General features: G+C 52.2%; 1 protein-coding gene across 1 annotated transcript in view; it reads right to left on the reverse strand.

Annotated features, from left to right (window-relative positions):
- RPTOR (regulatory associated protein of MTOR complex 1) overlaps positions 1-20634 on the reverse strand; it is a 425613-nt gene that overhangs the window by 104611 nt on the left and 300368 nt on the right. The window contains 3 exon segments of the mRNA XM_023729162.1: positions 34-117; positions 5588-5689; positions 14694-14769. Of these exon segments, the coding sequence (XP_023584930.1) occupies positions 34-117; positions 5588-5689; positions 14694-14769 (262 nt within the window).

Here is a 20634-nt window from a genome sequence, read left to right on the forward strand (position 1 = left end):
CCCCTCCCCAGACTGATGCAGAAAAGCACACACCAGGCTCACCGCCCAGGGACCCAAGTCCAAAAATCTTCCCAGCAAGTCCAGGGCTCTCAGACGATGCACTTGGCTTAACAGCACCTAAAAAGAGAATAAAGGAAACCGCATCACTGTCACACCACGCAGAGTGGACTCCTCTCCGAAGGCTGCCCTGAGCACACCAGACTGATTCATTTCGAGCTAGAGCAGATGCTCCTTTCCACACATCACGCTTTTAAACGGGCTAGGAAAACTCACCTCTTTACGGTCCAGGTAAACCCGCTCACTGGGCAAAGCGTCAGAACATGCACTTATCGTCCGCATTAAAAGAAACTCACGGATGACATTTTGTATATAAACTTCCAGATACTTTATGTTTATTCTAAACTGAAACGTTACTGTATTTCTCATCTCCTTTGCCTAAACAGCACGCTGAGACCACCCATCACGCCACATCACCGCGTGTGCCCTGGCCACACCCCCCCACGGCAGCCCAGACCTTCACTCATTTGTCTAGACACCCTCCCCACTGCTAGAGACTGAGATTATTATCCGATTTGGCCATTATGAACAATGCTGTGATAAAGACCCCAGTGTGCACATCTTCACGCATATGCATGATGATTTCCGTAGGACAAACCTTGGAAGCAAAACCACAGGGTCAGAGCACGTATACTTACATCACCAAACGACCCTCCAGCTGAACCAATGCTCATGCTCAGCGAACGCGTGGGCACTGCTCGCCCGCGCCACCGATGGGGATTTGCAGCCTGCATGCGGCTCGCTGGTTAGGGGACCTCGGGTAAATGATGTAACATCTTTGGGTTTAATGTCTTCATTTATAAACAAAGACGACAAGGTGCTGATCCACAAGTGCTTTATTAAACACCAACTGAAGGCTCCTGAGGTAAGGCTAGCCCTTATTAAACCATTATGAGTATCTGTCCATCTGATGTTGTTGTTGTTAGGTGCCACTGAGTCAGTTCCGACTCACAGCCACCTCATGTACAACAGAACGAAACACCGCCCGGTCCTGCGCCATCCTCACAATAACGGTTATGCATGAGCCCACTGCCGCAGCCACTGTGTCCATCCATCTCACTGAGGGTCTTCCTCTTTTTCACTGACCCTCTGCTTTACCGAGCATGAGGTCCTTCTCCAGGGACTGGTCCCTCCTGATAACATGTCCAAAGTATGTGAGACAAAGTCTTGCCATCCTTGCTTCTAAGGAGCATTCTGGTTGTACTTCTTCCAAGACACATTTGTTCATTCTTCTGGCAGTCCATGGTATATTGAATATTCTTCGCCAACACCATAATTCAAAGGCGTCGATTTTTCTTCAGTCTTCCTTATTCACTGTCCAGCATTCAAATGCATATGATGCGACTGAAAACACCCCTGGCTTGGGTCAGGGGCACCCTAGTCCTTACAGTGACATCTTTGCTTTTTAACACTTGAAAGAGGTCTTTGGCAGCAGAATTGCCTAATGCAATGCATCATTTGACTTCTTGACTGCCGCTTCCATGGATGTAGACTGTGGATCCAAGTAAAATGAAATCCTTAACAACTTCAATTTTTTCTCCGTTTATCATGATGTTGCTTATTGGTCCAGTTGTGAGGATTTTTGTTTTCTTTATGTTGAGATGTAATCCATACTGAAGGCTGTGGTCTTTGATTTTCATCAGTAAGTGCTTCAAGTCCTCTTCATTTTCAGCAAGCAAGGCTGTGTCATCTGCATATCACAGGTTGTTAATGAGTCTTCCTCCAATCCCGATGCCTTGTTCTTCTTCATACAGTCCAGCTTCTCGGATTATTTGCTCAGCATACAGACTGAATAAGTAGGTGAAAGGATAGAACCCTGACCCATCTGACAGGTGGAAGAAAAATTTGCTTCAAATCCTGGTTTCTTTGACTACAAGTGCAGTTGGACTTTTTTTCATCGGTTAACTAGCAATTTTGCTAGTAAATCAGCCGTATGTGTGCTCAGACCATTTTTCTATTATTAAGTGTCTGACATGTTCTTATTGGTATGAAAGGGCTCTTTATATATTAAAGAGATCAGCCTTTACCATATGTCATGGATTGAATTATGTTCCCCCAAAAATGTGAGTATCAATTTGGCTGGGCCATGATTCCTGGTATTGTGTGGTTGTCCTCCATTTTGTGATTATAATTTTATGTTAAAGAGGATTAGGGTTGGATGTAACACCCTTACGCAGGTCACATGCCTCATCCAATGTAAAGGGAGTTTCCGTGGGATGTGGCCTGCACCATCTTTTATCTTACAAGAGATAAAAGGAATGGGAAGCAAGTGGAGAGTTGGGGACCTCATACCACCAAGAAAGCAGCACGGGAGCAAAGCATGTCTTTAAACCTGAGGTTCCTGCGCTGAAATGCTCCCAGACCAAGGGAAGACTGACTACAAGGACCTTCCTTCAGAGCTGAAACAGACAGAAAGCCTTCCCCTGGAGCCAGCACCCTGAATTTGGATTTCTAGCCTACCAGGCTGTGAGAGAATAAACTTTGTAAAGCCATCCATCTGTGGCATTTCTGTTATAGCAGCACTAGATGACTAAGACATCACATAAGTTGCATATTTTTCTTTTCTTTTTTCTTCTGTTATTTCAGAGTTTTAAGTTTAGTGGTGTCACCTGTATTGACCTTCTCCTTTATGTCTTTTACACTGGGGTCATATGTGTTGCATCCTTCCAACCAAAAGCATTTCCATCTACGACGTTTCCACTGAACAAGTATTCACTGCGTGCGTGCTCTGTGCTGGCGCAGGTGCTAGGGTGCCACCAGAGACAGCAGGGCTTTGCTGGGAGATCTGCAAGTGCCTCGGGAGGTGCCAGCGTCCAGCAGACACCACTGACAAGAAGTCTTTTAACATTACACCTTCTTTCCTGTTCCCTCTGTGGATTTATATTTTTACAAGACAAAAAAGGGCACCCAGGCTGACAAGGAAAGCTTATTTCCATGTTACATTTATATGCGGGACTGCAAACTGACTGGGCCCAATGGGCTGATTCGTTTGGCCCTCCATGGTCGTCAGCTAATGCTGTTGCCTGTGGGTGGAGAGAATTCTCTCCAGCATTTGGCAAAAGTAGCAGGGATTTCAAGAGCTACAAGGTCTCTGCGTTGAAATTCTCTTTCCCTTAAGTAACATTTCCTGACTTGCCAAAGCACTGAAGAACAATTTATGGACACCAAGGCCGAGGCCACAGCAACAATAAAGCTTCTGAGACGGAGCACGGTGCAGTCGGCTGAGTTAACAAGGAAGCAGGCGGCACTGAGGCTGCACCGCGTGGGCCAGGAGCCCCTCTGCACACGTGTGCCTTATCTTCCTGTGCAGTGAGGGCTCACCATGGACCCAGGCTGGGTGCGGCCTGCGGCAGCCCCACCAAGGAGAGGAAGATGCTGCCCTCCCGGGCTTTAGAGGGTCACACAGAAACGTCTTCCTTCTCTCCCTCCAGAGTTATGTCCTCTCATTTTGGCATCAGAAACTCGGCTCCACTAGAGCTCCTCTTTCCTGAGGGAATGTGGTTGTAAATGGAACATTAAAAATATGTCAATAGAAGGCCATTTACAAGGGGACCATTTGCCAGGCCGTGGAGACATGGATTCACACGCTGGCGGCCTGCCCCACCACAGAGGGGCCAGTGTCACTTGGCGACGGGAGGGTCAGGGGCTTTTGGACAAGGGCCGCAGCTCTGCTGATGAGCATCGGGGGGCCCAGTGACTCAGGAGGAGCCGTGGGGCACAGCGCACCTCACCTGTGCCCCCAGGCCCCGAAATCCCGCCGCCGCCTGGCTTCTCTTCACACCTGGCCACCTTCCCGCATCCATGCAGAGTGCTGCTCCGCCAAATGTTCTGCTTTCTCTCGTTGTTTGTTGTATTGCTGCCTGTTTTTGATGGTTTTGTTTAGTTTTATGAATCTGTTCGTTTACAGCTCATCTTGCAATCTCAGGATCGTTTTAAAGGAAACCAGAAGCACAAGAGAGAAACAGTAGTGATGGTTTGGTTTAAATCTGAATCGCAACATCGAAGAGTAGCTTGCACCTTTTCACGATGTCAGCAAAGGAGCTCTGACGAGGCACAGAAATACTGCGGTGTCGTGCACAACGTCGCTCCCTGCTGCCCAGCTAAGTGTTACTGCCGGCAAGGACAGGGCGGGGCTACAGCTCTGTGACCCGCTTGGGCCTTCCCCCGATCTCAGCTCCTCATCCTGCCGTCTGAGGCCGTGGGGGCCGAGGCCTGGCCCGGGGAGGCCTCGGCTCAGCCGGGTGCGGTCTCCAGAGCTGCAGATGCACCTGCCCGGGCAGCCGAGGGCAAGATCCCCTCAGAGAGGACCAGCCCAGCTCCAGGGCGCATCAGAGACGTGCAGCCAGGTGGTCAGTGCCTCCTGGAAGGGGCGGCTGCTGAGAGGGGAGTTCTGGTCTCATGGAGATGGTGGGTGCTGCCCCCCATGAGGTTGGCAGCCTTAGTGGGAAAGCAGAGCCCCTCCCTGGAAGGAAGTGGAGCTGACGTCCGCAGATGGCAGAGGAGAGATACACGTTCCAGCTCAGAGGCCAAGCCACCACCCACCACCTCTCAAGATTTCAGCTCCAGACCTGGAGGTGGACCCTCTCCACTCCATAACTGGTGTAGACTTAGACACGGGGGATGCAGGACGAGTTTCCCACCCCCTCCTTCTGCAGGCACCAACCCCCCAAGTGTTCACAGCTCTGACCTAAGTTCAGCCACCCCCACTCCATTACCAAAAATGTTTCCCAGGTGCTCAAGTGTGTTACAAGACCTTGATGTCTACACTGATGTCACGTCACGGCCCAGCACACATACCTCCCACACAAATATACACTAACTGAAGCAAAACTTTAGGAAATCATTCCAATCTCGCTCCCTGTGATGAACCCACAAACCCACCTCCAGCCCACTAACGGTTAGGCCTCGGTCCACAGTCGCGTGACTACAGCACCTGCACACACACCCGGGTTTTCTTAGAGCAGCGTGTTCACGGGGGTCCAACACGCTGGCTGGGACGCCCACGGCCCCCATCACGGCGTGTTCACGGGGGTCCAACACGCTGGCTGGGATGCCCACGGCCCCCGTCACGGCGTGCTCAGTGTCCTCATCCTTCTCTCCCGGGATTGAGTTCCATGTCACCTCCTTCCACGAGGAAGGAGGTGATGATGCCACGGGCCTGTGCTGCAATCAATGAAGCTCATTTGCAACAGCATTTGCCAGTTCCTCCCTACGGTGTATGGGGAGGCGTAGGAGGGCAGCTGACTGCACCCCACACTTCTATTTGAGAGCAGGGGAGAGGAGTTCAGTGGCTTTCCCGGGAAAGCCCTTTAGGAATAAGCTGGCAGTCGGCTTCGTTGGCTCTGACCGGATCCGTGTGGCTTGTCCACCCAGCACCACCAGGCCCGAGCACAGCCACCGGTGGTGGGGAGCCAACATCTTGCACACCTGCGCACGGTCCCGGGTAAACGCATCCCCAGGTAACTGCCCGGCTTTGGCTCCCCTCCCCTGGGCCACACTCGGCCAACCCGGCCTGACGGGCGACGCTCACCTGCAGAACGATGGGGAGCTGCTCGGGGGGGTTCCTGTTCTCCACGCCCATCGTCAGCCACACCTGGAAGGCGGTCAGCTGCTCGGCAAAGAAGGGGCTATGCTGTGGGACAAGCAGGGGTGAGTCAGGGATGGCCTTGCTGCTGACACACCCCCTGCCTCCATCATCCACTTGACAAAGCTTGACGAACAGCCAGCCTCAGCAATCCGGGGGAACACGAGGGGCCGTGCCACAGCAGGGGAGGGGCACAAGGCCAGACCCCAGATAGCTTAGGAAGGTTCAGCCAACAGGGCCTGAATAGACAGGGGAGGAGGAGTCCCTGGTGGTACAGACAGTTAGGTGCTTGGCTATGAACTAACAGAAAGGTTGAAAGTTTGAACCCATCCAGAGGTGCCTCAGAAGAAAGGCCTGGCAATCTGCTCCTGAAAGGTCAGTCACAAAATCCTGGGGTTGCCATGAATCGGAACTGATTCGACAGCAACTGGCTTGGTTTGGGTGTAAGAGAAAAAGGAGGAGTCCGGGATAACCCTGAGGTTCTTGGCCAAAGTGGCTGGAAGGTGGTGTTGCCAACAACAAGGATGGGAAGATGGGGAGAAAAGCGCATTTGGGAGGGGACCATCGGGAACGTGGTTAGGACGCGTGCATCCAATGCCGGTCAGACACCAGGTGAAGACGTCAGGGAACAGCGATGGCAAGTCTGCAGGGGAGGAGGACGGTCTGGGTGGGGTACACATCTGGGAGTCAGCACACAGACTTCAAGTTAGGTGGGAGAGAAGGGGCCTGAGCCCGAGCCCTGGGCACGCCAACATTCAGAGGTAATCAGCACGGGGGGCGGGGGGGCGGGGTGCCTGGCCAGGGGAGAGAAAGCAGGCTGGAGACCGAGGGAGGGGTGTCTTGAGGGAGGGAGTGACCCCCAGTGTCCTGTGCGGGAGGTGGATGGGGAAGACTGAGGGCTGACATTGGACTTGGCAACGCGGCGACATTGGTGACTGCTGAGAATCACCTCAGGCCAGTCACGGGGGCAAGGGGGTGGCTGGGGTGGGCTCAGAGAAAGAGTATCATTTGCAGACTCGAGCAGAGACACTTCCTTGAAGAAACTGGGCTGCTAAGTGGAAGGGAGAAATGCAGGGGTCATTGGAGGGGAAGTGGGATCAATAAGATGGAAGAATAAGGCTTACTTCTAAGCTGGTGAGAAAGACCGAGTAAAGAGGAGGAACGGACACAGGAGAAGCCAGGGCAGCTGCTGGACAGGAGTCCTGGGGTGGGCTGGGTCTGAGCACCGGGTGGGGCTGGCGGGGCCGGGCCTGGGTGCTCCCCACAACACTGCAGAGAAGGGCAGCACGTGGGTCAAGACGCAGGGTAACGTGATTCCAGACGCATCTACCTACTCAGTGAGATAGATGGACGTCATCTGGGGGTGGGACCGAGAAGGGGCGTGGGGGGTGGAACCGAGAAGGGGCGTGGGGGGTGGAGTGTGAGGGGACTGAGGACATGCATGGTCAGGGTCCAGTAGCCTCAGGCCCTCAGGGTAGTAGGCACCCAGCTCCGATGGGACAGGGGCCTCAGGCCCGCGGGGTGGGGGGTGCCCAACTGATGGGACAGGGTGGATTCACCCATGGCTGTGCAGCAGGCAGGAGACGAGACTGACGGGGTGTCATGACTGTAGCACCTGATCCTGGAATGCAGGTCGGGGGTATGGGGGGGGTACAGGTGGGCGGGCACAGGTCAGGGGTACAGGTAGGGGGCACAGGTGGGGGGTACAGGTGGGGGGTACAGATGGGAGTACAGGTGGGGGGCACAGATAAGGGGTACAGGTGGGGGGCACAGGTTGGGGGGGCCCTGGGATGCACGTGGGACAGACCCCGGTGTGCTCCCGGCCCCATCCACCTAGGGGCCCCGATGAGAAAGCCAGTGTCAAGTGAGACCCCAGCAGAGCAGTTAGCAAGCAGGGGTATGCGTTCCCGCAAAGTCAGCAGAAACGAGAATGTTAATTGCTTTGGAGGGCAATCTGCGAAGCTGGAGCGGAGCCCCAGAGGCGATTTTCCTGTCTTTAAGTGTGAATTATTCATAAATTGGTTTTAAAACTAGTCTAGTTAAGCAGCCCCTGCCCCATGTCCCGCAGGAGTAGAGCTGAGCTGAGTTAGGGAAACCTTTAGCCTGAGAACCAAAGGCAGGTGATTCTGACAATTAAATCTCTCTCCCTCCTTTCAAGTTAGCTACTGGCGTGTGGACTTTCACATGTTGCTCATGGCTTAAGCAACTGCTGGACACAGCAGGAATGAAAAATTCCTCATCTTTGCACCTAAAACTGGCAAAGAACGGGGGGCCTCTGCCCGCGAGCAGGCCGTGGAGTTTGTCAGCTTCCTGAAACTTGGGGAAGTTGTCAGGATTAGCGCAGCAAGAGCGGCCCAGCCCTCTGAATGGCGCTCAGTGAAGTACCTGGAGAGCCGCCCACGTCTCTAACGACGGCTCAGGGAGCTGGTGTTTCCTGCCAAAGCAGTCACCTTCTCCCAGATCGCTCCTGCAAGGTGCCGGGGCCACTCTGCAGGTTCTCGGGGGCAGTGGGGTATGCGGTGAGTGCTCGGGAGAGCGCACACGTCCTGTGGGCAGTGGCTCTGAGTCATGTACTTGGACCACACACCCGGGCCTCCCAGGACAATACTGGCGAAGGTGTTCTGCTCTGTGTGGGTCCCTATATCAGATGATTTGGCCTTCTAAAAATAGGTGACGTATTCAATGGGGGGGTCCCTGGGGTGTACACAGTTAGCATGCTTGGCTGCTAACTGAAAGGCTGGAGGACCGAGCCCACACAGAGGTGCCTTGGAAGAAAAGCCTGGCAACCTACTTCTGAAAACTCTATGCAGTACAGTTCTATTCTGACACACATGGGGTCGCCATGAGTCAGAACTGACTGGATGGCAACTGTTTCTTTGTTTCTTTTTTAGTGCCCTCAACGTGCAAATGGTGAATGTGCCCGGCTGCTAACTGAAGGGTTGGAGGCTCGAGTCTGCCCAGAGGCATTCTGGAAGAAAGACCTAGTGATCTACTTCAGAAAAAGCAGACACCGCAAACCTCGTGGCGCACAGCTGTACTTGGTGTCAGCGCAAAGGTAGCTGGTGGCGGTGGACATTCAACGGACTAACAATAGGAAGGCAGCTAAGAGCCTGAGAGAGGCTGAAGGCAACAGTCCCATTGAACCACCGGAGCCAGCCTGCCCAGACTTCTGCTTCACTGCTGTGAAAGAGGAAAACTTGTTGATGTTAACACATGTCCCACTTTTCTCCGCTGTCCCCGACTCAAGCCTCCTGCGGCGGGGCAGGGTCCTTCCTGACAGCGGCTGGACGCGCCTGCTTTGTGACAACCCTGCCAAGTATACGTGAGACTTCTTTAAACAAGTAGACAAAAGATAGTTGTCGAGTGATCAAGAGCACTCAGATTCCTACCACCCGTGAGAATGCTTAGCTTGCAGAAGGTTCTCTTTAAACCCCAAAGAAAGTTCGTTATCCCAAGCCCCCCACTGTGAACAGATTCTTCTTCTCCTTGCCTCTTCCCGGCATCCATAAACACCAATTCTGATAGAGCCTCGTTTCATTGTTAATTAAAACTTGTCACTTCCAACTGTTGATTCTGGAGGAGTGACATACCCACTAGGCTTTCTCATGTATCTGAAAAGCAGGTTTTAAGGTGAAGCCCGTATATGCACACCCACGTTCCCTGCAGCACTATTCACAATAGCAAAAAGATGGAAACAACCTAAGTGCCCATCAACGGGTGAATGGACAAACAGAACGCGATACACACATACAGTGGAGCACTGCTCACAGTAAAGAAAAACGAGCTCCAGAAACACCTTACAGTGTGGATGAACCTGGGGGACATCATGTTGAGCAAAATAAGTCAATCACAAAAAAACAAATATTGTATGTTCCTACTTTTATGAAAGGGCATGAATAGGTAAATACACAGAAACTTATGTTCATTAGTGGTTGCCAAGGATGGGTGGTGGGGGGAAGGGGGGTTCACTCTCTAGGCAGTAGACACTTGTTATTTTTGGTGATGGGAAAGGTAACATCCAAGTGAGGGTGAAGTGCGCACAGCTTGACCACCGTAGACAATGTCACTAAGATGTACCCAGGAGGAAAGGACCTTTTGGTAATCGCTATGGCATATATAGTTTTGCAACAACAACAACATCCAAAAAATATACGTGCAGGTCCACATCTATGTCTGTAGGCATACACGTGTATAGGCATGTGTATGTGGGACGGGTATACATGCGTGTGTATATAGGTGTATGCATATGTATACACACGTATGTGTGTGCATGCACATATATTCAGATATATAATACAACACATAGGTGGCACCATTACGGATACTCCTTAGACATAATCAGAACCTCACAGGATTGATTTTCTGAGTTTGAAGGCTTAAGACCATACTCTTGTGGGACAACTCAGTCAGCTGGCATAATATAGTTCATAAAGTTAATGTTCTACATCTTAGTTTGGTGAGTAGTGTCTGGGGTCCTAAAAGCTTGCGAGTGGCCATCTATTGGTCTCTATTCATCCAGAACAAAAAAGAAAGAAGGAAACCAACTCTAAGAAGAAACTAGTCTACAGGACTAACAGTCTACATGAATTATGGCCTCATCTACCCCGAGACCAGAACCATATGGTGCCCAGCTACCACTACCGACTGTTCTCATCAGGACCACAATAGATGGATCCTGATAGCATGGGAGAAAAATGTGGAACAGAATCTTAAATTCTTAAAAAAATCTAGACTTCCTAGACTGGTTGAGACTGGAGGACTCCCTGAGATTATTGCCCTGCGATACTCTCTAAACTTTGAAATGAAACAAGTCCCTGAGGACACCTTGTAGCTAAAGTACAGACTGGCTCACAAAATACAGAATATCACCCATGAGTACTGTGCTCCTTTAAAAAATCATCTACATGAGACCAAACAGTCAACAGTTACTTTAAAACAAAGATAAGAAGGTAAGGGTGCAGGGAAAGTAGATTAATGGAAACAGAACAACCAGAATGGAAATAAGGAGAATGTTTACACATTGTGAAGAAGGTAACCAATGTCACTGAACAATATGCACAGAAATTGTTGAATGGGAACCTAAACTGCTGTGTGACCTTCACTGGAAACACAGTGAAATATCATTAAAAAAAAAGATGAAGCCAGCATTTATGGGTGAACTATTAGAATAAAGAAACGCATTTAGTAAAGTTGCTATACAAAATCACTTGTAAACAACACATACACAAATAAAGAGAAATTAGGAAATGAAATTTTAAAAGATGCCATTGACACCATATTTTTACCTAAATAACACACACCTTCTATGTTTGTTTGCCAACCACTCCCTCCCCCCACAAGATATTTTTCATAAGCATGCTATGCTAAATTTTTTACAGCAACGTGTAAAAAAAAATTGGCATAGCAATGTTTACAAAAATATCTTGTGGGAGGAGGGAGTGGTTGGCAAACAAACATAGAAGGCATGTGTTATTTGTGTAAAAATATGGTATACTATGTTCATGGATTGGAAGGACGTCAACTTCCCCCAAATCAAGCCATAGATTGACTGCAATCTTAATCAAAATCCCAGCAGGTTCTTTGCAGAAATTGGCAAGCTGAATCTAAAATTCATATAGAAATGCAAACAGCCAAATAATCAAGGCAATTTTGAAAAAGAACAAAGTTAGAAGACTTAGACTACCAGCTTTAGAAGACCTCTTCTAAAGGTTTCATAACTAAGACTGTGGTATTCGTGGAAGGACTAAGTGTCCAAATGACAGAGAACCTAGAGCCACTCTGGAAAAGTGTTCAGCAATATTCACTAAAACAGAATACATGCATGCGTGTGACCCAGATATTCCACTCCTAATGCACACACCTAACAGCGTTTTTGGATACCTGTGTTCACCAAAGGACTCGTACAAGACCTAGCAGCACTTGGAGCAAGACCATGGTGAGGTGGTGAGACACTTGCCTTGGGCACAAAATTTAAGGTGTGGGTGGGGGGGTGGGGCAAAGAACTCAGTAATCAAGATAAATAATATTCTAATGAAATATTAAGAAAATTCAAACAAATGCAAAAATCCATAAGGAACAAAATATCAAAGTTTTAAATAAAGACGGGATCAGGGTTACTGAGTTATCCTTTGCCTCCAATGTGACTGGGCATGGCACGGGCAGCCCGCTTTGGGACAGCTGCAAACCAGACACTCACACCGCCCATCAGCCGCAGAGCGGAGGAGTGAGTTTTGGAGCGTTTGTCCACACAGCGGTGCTACGAGGAGAACGAGGCACGCCGACACACAGCAAACACAAGGCTGAGTGAGACGAGGTCGGGCACGGAGACCATGGACCGTATGTTCTGTCTCCCTGTAGACACCAGCAGGCAGGCAGGCAGCTGTCCCTGCGGAAAGCGGGGCTGGGAGGGGGTGGAAGGGGAGGGGCTCTCGGGTGCTGCTCAAGCTCTGCTGCTTGATTTGGGGGCTGATTACCTGAGTATGCTCGACTTGTAAAAACCCACCCAGCTGCACACTGATGATATGTATAATTTCCTAAATGTATATTATGCTTCCGAAAAAGTAAAAACAGAACCTAAAAGCTAGCTTGTTGCCCCCTTCTCACTCCCACCACCCCAGCTTGGTGAAATTATTCCAGATGCAGAATATTGATCATAGAAATGAAATATTAAGATACTTAAAAGACATTTGGCAAGGAAACCTGGCACCGAGGCAAAAGTATCCACTTTGAAAAGTGCACGTGTGAGTGCACACACACAGGTACACACGCACACACACACACGCACACACACTGGTACACACGCACACGTGCACACACACAGGTACACACGCGCACACACACGCACACACACTGGTACACACGCACACGTGCACACACACAGGTACACACGTGCACACACACGCGCACACACGTGCACACACACTGGTACACACGCACACGTGCACCCACACAGGTATACACACGCACACGTGCACACACACAGGTACACACGTGCACACACACGCGCACACACGTGCACACACACTGGTACACACACTGGCACGCACACACACAGGTACACACGCACACACACAGGTACACACGCACACACACACTGGTACACACACGTGCGCACACACAGGTACACGCACACACATGCACACACAGGTACACACGCGCACACACGTGCACACACAGGTACATGCGCGCGCACACGTTCATACACAGGTACATATGCACACACAGGCACACACGCACACACCCAGGTACACGCACACACACACGTGCACACACACACATGCACACACACAGGTACACATGCACACACACATATGCACAAAGGCACACACATGCAGGTGCACATGTGCATATGCATGCACAAGGCACACGCACACACAGACATCCACACACACGTGCACGCACACACACACGCAGACACACACACACAGAACCCATTACTTTAGGAGAGTATGCAGTTCTGAGCTCTTCACAGGGCAAAGCAGAACCACACAGGGTCCAAACCAGCCACAGTTCTGAGAGGCTGACGGCCGAGCTCAGCTGAGGGAGGGTGGGGACGGGGGAGGAGAGCGGTCAGCACACCAGGCGGCCTGCTGGGTGCTGCTCCCTGCTAGGTTTGAGGGTCGTGGACAAGACTGTGTGCCTGCCCTCAGGGAGCTCCCAGTCCAGCAGAGGGGGGAGGCCTTCCACCTGGAGGCCTCACGGTTGATGCCAATGCCGCAGGTGGGACAGGCCAGCTTCCAGAGGTAGGGTTTAAACATTCAGGGCAGTGTGCAATTTACATGTAAATGTGTCAGAAAAAAAAAAAAAAGACAAGACAAAGACGGACAGGCGGACAGCTATGTGGCAAAGCGCGCATAGCTAGTAAGCGCCAGCGTGGCTCTGAAGCCGTGTTTTCTGCCATGACACTACTGTCTCCCAGTGGGGCTGGGGGTGAAGGTGTGGGGAGAAAGGCCAGGAGACGCTGCCCTGGAGCCCAGGCTGCTGCCCGCCTGCAAGGCCTCCCCCCGTCCCTCATGCTCGAAGCCATCCCCTCTGACCCTCTGCTCACGCTGCTTCTGCTTCCAAGAATGCCCCCTGCTCCTGGTGACCCCACTCCTCCCTGAAAACCGAAGGCCTCCTGGGCCCTCCCCCGTGTCCCTCCCCACCCTGGCGCAGGCCACCCGTGCCCACATCACAGGGCTCTGGCCTCACGTGCGACCTCTCTCCTCCCTAGCGGTTCTCACTCGTGTACCCTCAGGAGCAAATACTCAGGAAGCGAATCTAGAACGCACGAGGATGTGAAGTCAGAAGAAGGAAAGACTCCGTGCAGGCAGACAGATCAGGAAGGTACTCTCGTGGGAGGCCGTGAAGGCCCCCAGGTGGAGCAGAATTCACCCGCAGGTGCCAGACTCACACGAGACCCAGTCTACACAGGGGCGACTCGACTCACGGCTGCCTGAGACATGTGGCCCGGGTGCGCCCCTTCTGGGGCTTGGTGTCACTGCAGGGTCTCCCGTCCTGGGCCACCGTGTGACAAGGCTAGAGTCATGGTCGTGGGGAATCCACGGTTCACTGGTTCACAGGCAGAGAGGCCAGAATGTGAAACACTGGCCACCACCCTTGGGGAGCAGGAAGGAGGTCTGTGTTACGAGAAACAGATTCATGATAGCAACGTTTACAGACAAGGTATTTTTACAAAGCACATTATTTCAACACCTAACCTCAAAAAACCAAAACTAAAACCTACTTCCGACTCACGGCAACGCCATGTGTGTCTGAGTAGAACTGTGCTCCATAGGGCTTTCAAAGGCTGGTTTTGTGGAAGTAGATCATCAGGCCTTTCTTCTGAGGTGCCTCTGGGTGGACTTGAACCTCCAGCCTTTGGGTCTGTAGTCGAGCACTTAACTGTCTGTCCACCCAGGGACTCCCAACCTCAGGCCCTGGTAATTCCAATCTTTTAAGCTTCTGGTTAACTGTGTATGCTGCGGCCAGAACCCTGGATCACACCCAGATGGCGGCTCTGCGGACCCAGGTGCCCAGAGAGCGAGTGCTCAGGACACCCCGGGGGACTTACCCGAAACGCAGTGCCCTCCTCGATGATCGTTGGCAGCTGAGAGAGACAAATGTCCACAGCAAGGTCCCAAGCTTGCCTGGGAAGAGAACAGAGAGGAAATGTGATCAATACTCCCAGCTTTTCAGGGGCCTCACAAAGGAGACGTGCCCTCTCCCTGCAGCAGCCGAGGGTCCGGGGGTGGCCACAGTACTGGGCGGAGGGCAAGGGGGAGGGAGGAACCCGAGAGTAAGATGCTCCACAACACTGTCCAGGGCTGATTTAGGTGACGAGAGCGCAGGGAGAGGCTGGGAGAGAGCACGGCAATGACCTAACGTTGGCGTTCGCGGCACACCGTAACCATTTTGTCTGCTTAGACTTTTTCCCTTTAAAACAAGAAAAATTCCTGGGAAAAATAAAGGAATACTCCTAGCTTCTAACGCACTTTAAAAGAGCCAAGATATTTTCTGACTCGAACGTGGGCATATTTAATGTGACAGCCGGCTTTTCACACTGACGAGTTGTGGCAGTGCGAGGCAGTGGCTCAAATGGGCAGCGTCCCCAAAGAGGAACGCACACTAGAACACCTGAACCCGGCCAGGGTCTCTCATCAGGACTCCGCCGTGCTCTGGGGTCCTGGCACCTTGTCGCCTCCAAGGGGTCTGGGTCTGTGGCCCTGGGAAGAACAGGTGTGTGCAGGCGGCAGCGTCAGACCTCGGCTAACTTCACGAACGGGGAGATCACCAGCAGCAGCATCAACCCAAGGCTGAGTCCTATGAGGGGAGGTCGGACGTACTTCCTCTGGCCAACCTTTTTACCAGTTCTGACACCAGCACCTCCCACGGCACTCTGCTCTGCTGGCTTCGAGAATTTGTTGCAGTGGCCACATAGAACTCACAGGCCACACTCGCAGTTACAGCGCGTATTGGAGAAGTAACAGGTTACAGTTCTGGATCAGGAAGGACTCAGGATACGGTTCTTTGGTCAGAGCAGCTTCTTGGCTGTGCCCAGAGGCAGGCCTCTCTAGACTCTCGGCCACTCAGGCCTCTTGGCCAGCCCGGCCTCTGCCCTGCTCGGGCAAGTGGTACAAAGCTCTTTAGCTCCACTGATAAGTGTCCAGGGGCACCCAACTCCACCAGTAAGCTTTGGCCTGAAGGTGCTCAGCTCTCTCCTTCCATGGGTTGACGAGCCTAGCACTGCCAAGTGCCTGGAGGCACCCCACTCCACCAGTAAGCCTCCTGCCTGAAGGCACTCAGCTTTCTCGCTCCATTGGCAGGGAAGCCCACTGCGCTGTCTCCTGCTGGTCTGATTCTGCTGCCTCTGCAGCTGCCATTTCTCTGCCGCTGCTTCTCACCGTCTCTTACCGTCTCCAATGTTACAGCTCTCTCTCTCTGTCTCCTGGGTCTAGGAGCTTCTCAGTGCAGGGATCCCAGGTCCAAAGGATGCGCTCCACTCCTAGGTCTTCTTTCTTGGGGGTAGTGAGGTCCCCATTTTCTGCCTCTGGGATGGGTCATTTCAAGCCTAGCAGGATGGCAAAACCGACCAGTCCCTTTGTTAGGGTTCCACGTACCTTATCTGCATGGTCTCACCCCACAAGGGTACCACACACCTTATCTGCATTATTAGTAAGCTATCTAATTCCCTTGGTGGGCCACAGGCACCTTATTTGCATAGTCCCACCCATTCATCTGGTAGGAGTTAAAGACCCTGGCGAGAAAGGCCATATACACTGATGCATCGTGCTGCAGCACACCGCCGAGTCCATCCCCTTGAGTACGAGACAGGCAGCGGCCTCTCCGGTAAGTGACACTGGTCATTTTCACCACTGATTTCGGACGGCAGCAGGGCCTGGCTCAGCCATTTCATCCGTCTGTCATCTTAAAACCCACCTTTAAATACTGCACATATCTTTTCCACAACGTGCTCACCTTGCTAAAGTAGAATGTCCAGGCCTAGAGCACACAGCTCTACACCCACTACCCTGCAGACACGCCATGTCCTTATTCCAGATGCATGCCTGCCCGACAGATTCCGTTTTTAAATAATTCTCTGGCTGAGGCATAAAAACCTGCTGCAGGATGATTTTATGCTGCTTCATAAAACATACTCTTACATAATTCTGGGGAATAGTGAGTTAGAGCCCTGAGTATTTGAGCTGCTCTTACATAAGTGTCTCTGGCAAGCGTCTTATCTCTTCCAGGTAGCTTCTACGTGGCCTGAAAGTACAAACGGGACATGAGCCTTTGCAGGCAGACAAGTCGAGGTTCAGAGAGCGCCTCCATATCTTTCCGTAGATGTATAACTTTGGGTCATTTTTTTCTTTTTAATAAACTTTTTATCCTGAACTACTTTTAGACTTATAGAAAGGTTGTAAAATTAGTACGGAGAGCGTCCACTTATAATTTCTTGAGCCTCAGTTTCATTATTCGTATCGTGTTGATCAACACCTACCTTAACGACTGCTCGAGGCCTTCACAGAGAACGGCCCAGCTGCGGAGTCAATACCAGCTGCTGTTATTTTAACAGGCCACCCCGTCACTCTGCAGTAACAAGTGTGGTACGTTAAACAGTCTGGTCGGGAAGTGATTACGGCAGACAGGAGGAACGGAATGGAGAGAAGTCATATTTACTTATTGCTGGTCAGCCAATTAGGAGCCCTGGTGGTGCAGGGGTTAAGCGCTCTGCTGCTAACCGAAAGGTTGTCAGTTTGAAACCACCAGCTGCTCCATGGGAGAAAGCTGTGGCAGTCTGCTTCCATAAAGATTACAGCCTTGGAAACCCTACAGGGCAGTTCTACTCTGTCCTATAGGGTCGCTATGAGTTGGAATCGACTCGATGGCAGCGGGTTTGGGTTTGGGTGCAATGGTTAAACACTCAGCTGTTAACTGAAAGGCTGGCAGTTTGGATATGCCTAACGGATCTGGGGGAAAAGGACGTGGTGATCTGCTCTCATAAAGGCTTACGGCCTAGAAAGCCCCACGGAGTCCACTCTATTTCTGTTTAAACGAATGAAGCGTCATGGTGGGGTGTAAAGAGGCATGCCCTTGTGTCTCAGTGGGACCACAACAAACGGACGATGCAAAAATCCAGGAAAAAGTCCATGTCTAGGGCAGACAGAAGGACTTACAGACCATCTCCCATTACTCAGCCCCATGACCTGCGTTTCATTTCCCTGACCGGGCCCCTCCGCGCACACACACCCCACCTGCCAGCAGAATTAAGAGGTAATCGGGAGATAATCAAAACCCTTCAGAGCACAGGCGACCAACGGCTCCTGTGTGCGTGGTAAGTGCCCAGCTGTGCCAGGTGGTCACCCAGCCGCACGGACGGGTATTCACTCTTTGTCGAGACAGAAGCTGAGTCAATTATTGCAATTAAGCTCAATAAAGATTCCTGGCATTTAAAAGTTTTCATTTCAGGAGCTAGAAGGAAGTGAGTGTAAGCTGGGGAGAGGGGATGGCGTGAAGCAGGCGGGCAGGGTCTTTGGGACAGCGGGTCCACGAGGGCAATTCTGAGCCAGAGCCAGTGCTGTTGGGACCATGCCCCCTGTGAAGCATATTGTGCTCTTTCGCTCCCCATCAAGACCCCGAGGTAAGGAGAACCATCAAAAACGTCTCCGGCAATTCTATGAGGCCCTGGCTGGGGTGCCTTCTGTAATGTACTAGATGTGGGTGACAATGAGACCTCTGTCATTGCTGCTGCCGTCAGCTGCCGCCCGGTCAGCTCTACCTCACGGTCACCTAAACCCTAACAGAATGAAACGCTGCCTGGTCCTGCACCATCTCCACGGTCTCTGAAACGTCTGAGCTTACTGCTGTCACTATCGTGTCAAACCATCTCACTAAGGGTTTGCCTCCTTCTCCCTGATCTTCCTCTCTACCGAACGCGATGTCTTTTTCTAGCGATCCGTCTTTCATGAAGACGTGTCCGAAGTAAGCAAGATGAAGTCTCGCCATCCTTGCTTCCAAGGAGCATTCTGGTTTCCTTTGCTCTGAGACAGACTTGCTGGTTCTTCTGGCAGCTCATGGCATATTCAGTATGCTCTGCCAACACTACAGTTGGAGGCAGCGATTCTTCTTCTGTCTTCCTTTCTCACTGCCCAACTTTCACACGCGTACGAGGTGACTGCAAATGTAACACCTCGGGTCAGGCGCACCTGAGTCTTCAAGGTGACATCTCTGCTTTCTGGAACTTTAAAGAGGATTTCTGCAGCAGACTCTTGAGCCTTTCCAAAACAGGCGCTGCAGCGCCCAGGCCACGTGAAGAGTGAGACAGCATCACCTGGCGTTAGCACGCTGCTCCTGAAGGACCGGGACCCCAGCTGGTCCACTCACCTTGGCGGCCGGGTTCCAGAGGCCGCCAGCTTTGCTCTTCTTTGTGCCAAGGGCTCAGTGTAGACCTCGGGAATGCCATGGGCTTAGGTCACCAGGAGCAAGGCCTACAGTGGCTGCTTGGGGCCAGGTTGCAGGGGCGGAGCTGTGCACAAGAAACAGAACTCCACCCCTGACGCTTCCAAGATGCTAAGGCCAGGAGGCAGGAAAGAAAGCAGAACGTCGGAGACCAACTGAAAGACACGACGGGAGGCAGTTAGTGTCGCGGGAGCAAGGCTGCAGCATACTGGGCCTCGGCGGCTTGGCCCACAGCAGGGCTGCGACGGAGATAGGGGGCAGCTGCCTGAGCTGCGCCAGGGGCGCTGGGCAGCCATGGAACTTTCCAGGCCTGTTTGTCTTTGCTTTCTTTACAAAGGGAAAGGGTTGGAGTGGATGACCTCAGAGCTGCCATCAAATGCTAACATTGTATGACAGCCTTTTAAACACCACAAGATCTGTGCCCACTCTCCTGAGCTCTTTATCAGTTGATTGCAACTAGGTGCATTTTCCAGGATAAAGTCCAAATGGAGGCTTAATTTGGGATTCTCAGCTGAGAAAAAGTGGGAGAGTGAGTCCTCTCAGAGCTTGAGAGTGAGCGTGGAGGTAGGCTGTCACTCTGGCACCGGCAGGAGGGTGGGCGGGAGCTGAGGCGGCATCTGGGTAGCGCTTCCCACAGCCTGGGGGCAACCCCACTGTGAGCGTGCTCTGGGAGCGGATCCGGGCAGGCTCAGAGCCTGGTGGGCGCAGAGCTGGGCGACCACGCAGCTGAGCGATGGACGCACCCCCCCCCCCCGCTCCCAGCATGGAGCTGGGGCCCTTCTGGGCTGCTCCCTCTCAGATGAGTCACCACCTGAAATGCGCCAAGCTGAGCTGAGTTTTCAGGAACCAGGCTCGGATGGCAGGCACCCAATAGTGGTGTGAGGCAAACCCCGAAGTGAGCTGGCCTCCGCCTGCACCGGTCGATCAGAGCTGGCCGCGTGGGCGCCAACACGCGGGTCATCACCGCGAGGAGCCCAGGCTCCTCTGGGATTGGGAGGGAAGGAGAGAGGCTCTCGCGTGGCCTGGCATCAAAAACTCACCAGGAAGCGGCTCTCGCCAGGAGCCCGAGCCGGCAGCAGGGGGTAGTGCGCATTACTTGGTTTTCAACTCCATTTCTGTCAGCTTTGCTCCCTTTCTCCCACTGCTACAGCTTCAGCCTCTCCAGTACCACCCAGGGACCACATAATGAGGCTGTCAATTATTTATTCCAATGTACTTTCCTTTCTTCCTTCTGGGGTGCTCCCTGGGGATGCACCAAGGCCGGGCTATTTCTGAGGGGGGAGAAGCGCTCCCAGCATCATTTCAGAGCGTGCCATCACTAGGAGTGCTGGGGGGCAGTAGGGAGCTCCCTGAAGGCTCCAGGCGTTCTGTCTGGTGAGGCAGCCACACCACACAGGGCAGAGCACAAGGGGGCTCTGGACCCACCACGTCAGGCCTCAGGGGACTCTGCACCCACCATGTTAGACCTCAGCCGCAGCTCAGCCTCCACACCCACCATGCCAGGCCTCAGCCAGCTCAGCCTCCACACCCACCATGCCAGGCCTCAGCCAGCTCAG

The sequence above is a fragment of the Trichechus manatus genome, unplaced genomic scaffold (assembly GCF_000243295.1).
Source record: "Trichechus manatus latirostris isolate Lorelei unplaced genomic scaffold, TriManLat1.0 scaffold00028, whole genome shotgun sequence".
Taxonomy (NCBI): domain Eukaryota; kingdom Metazoa; phylum Chordata; class Mammalia; order Sirenia; family Trichechidae; genus Trichechus; species Trichechus manatus.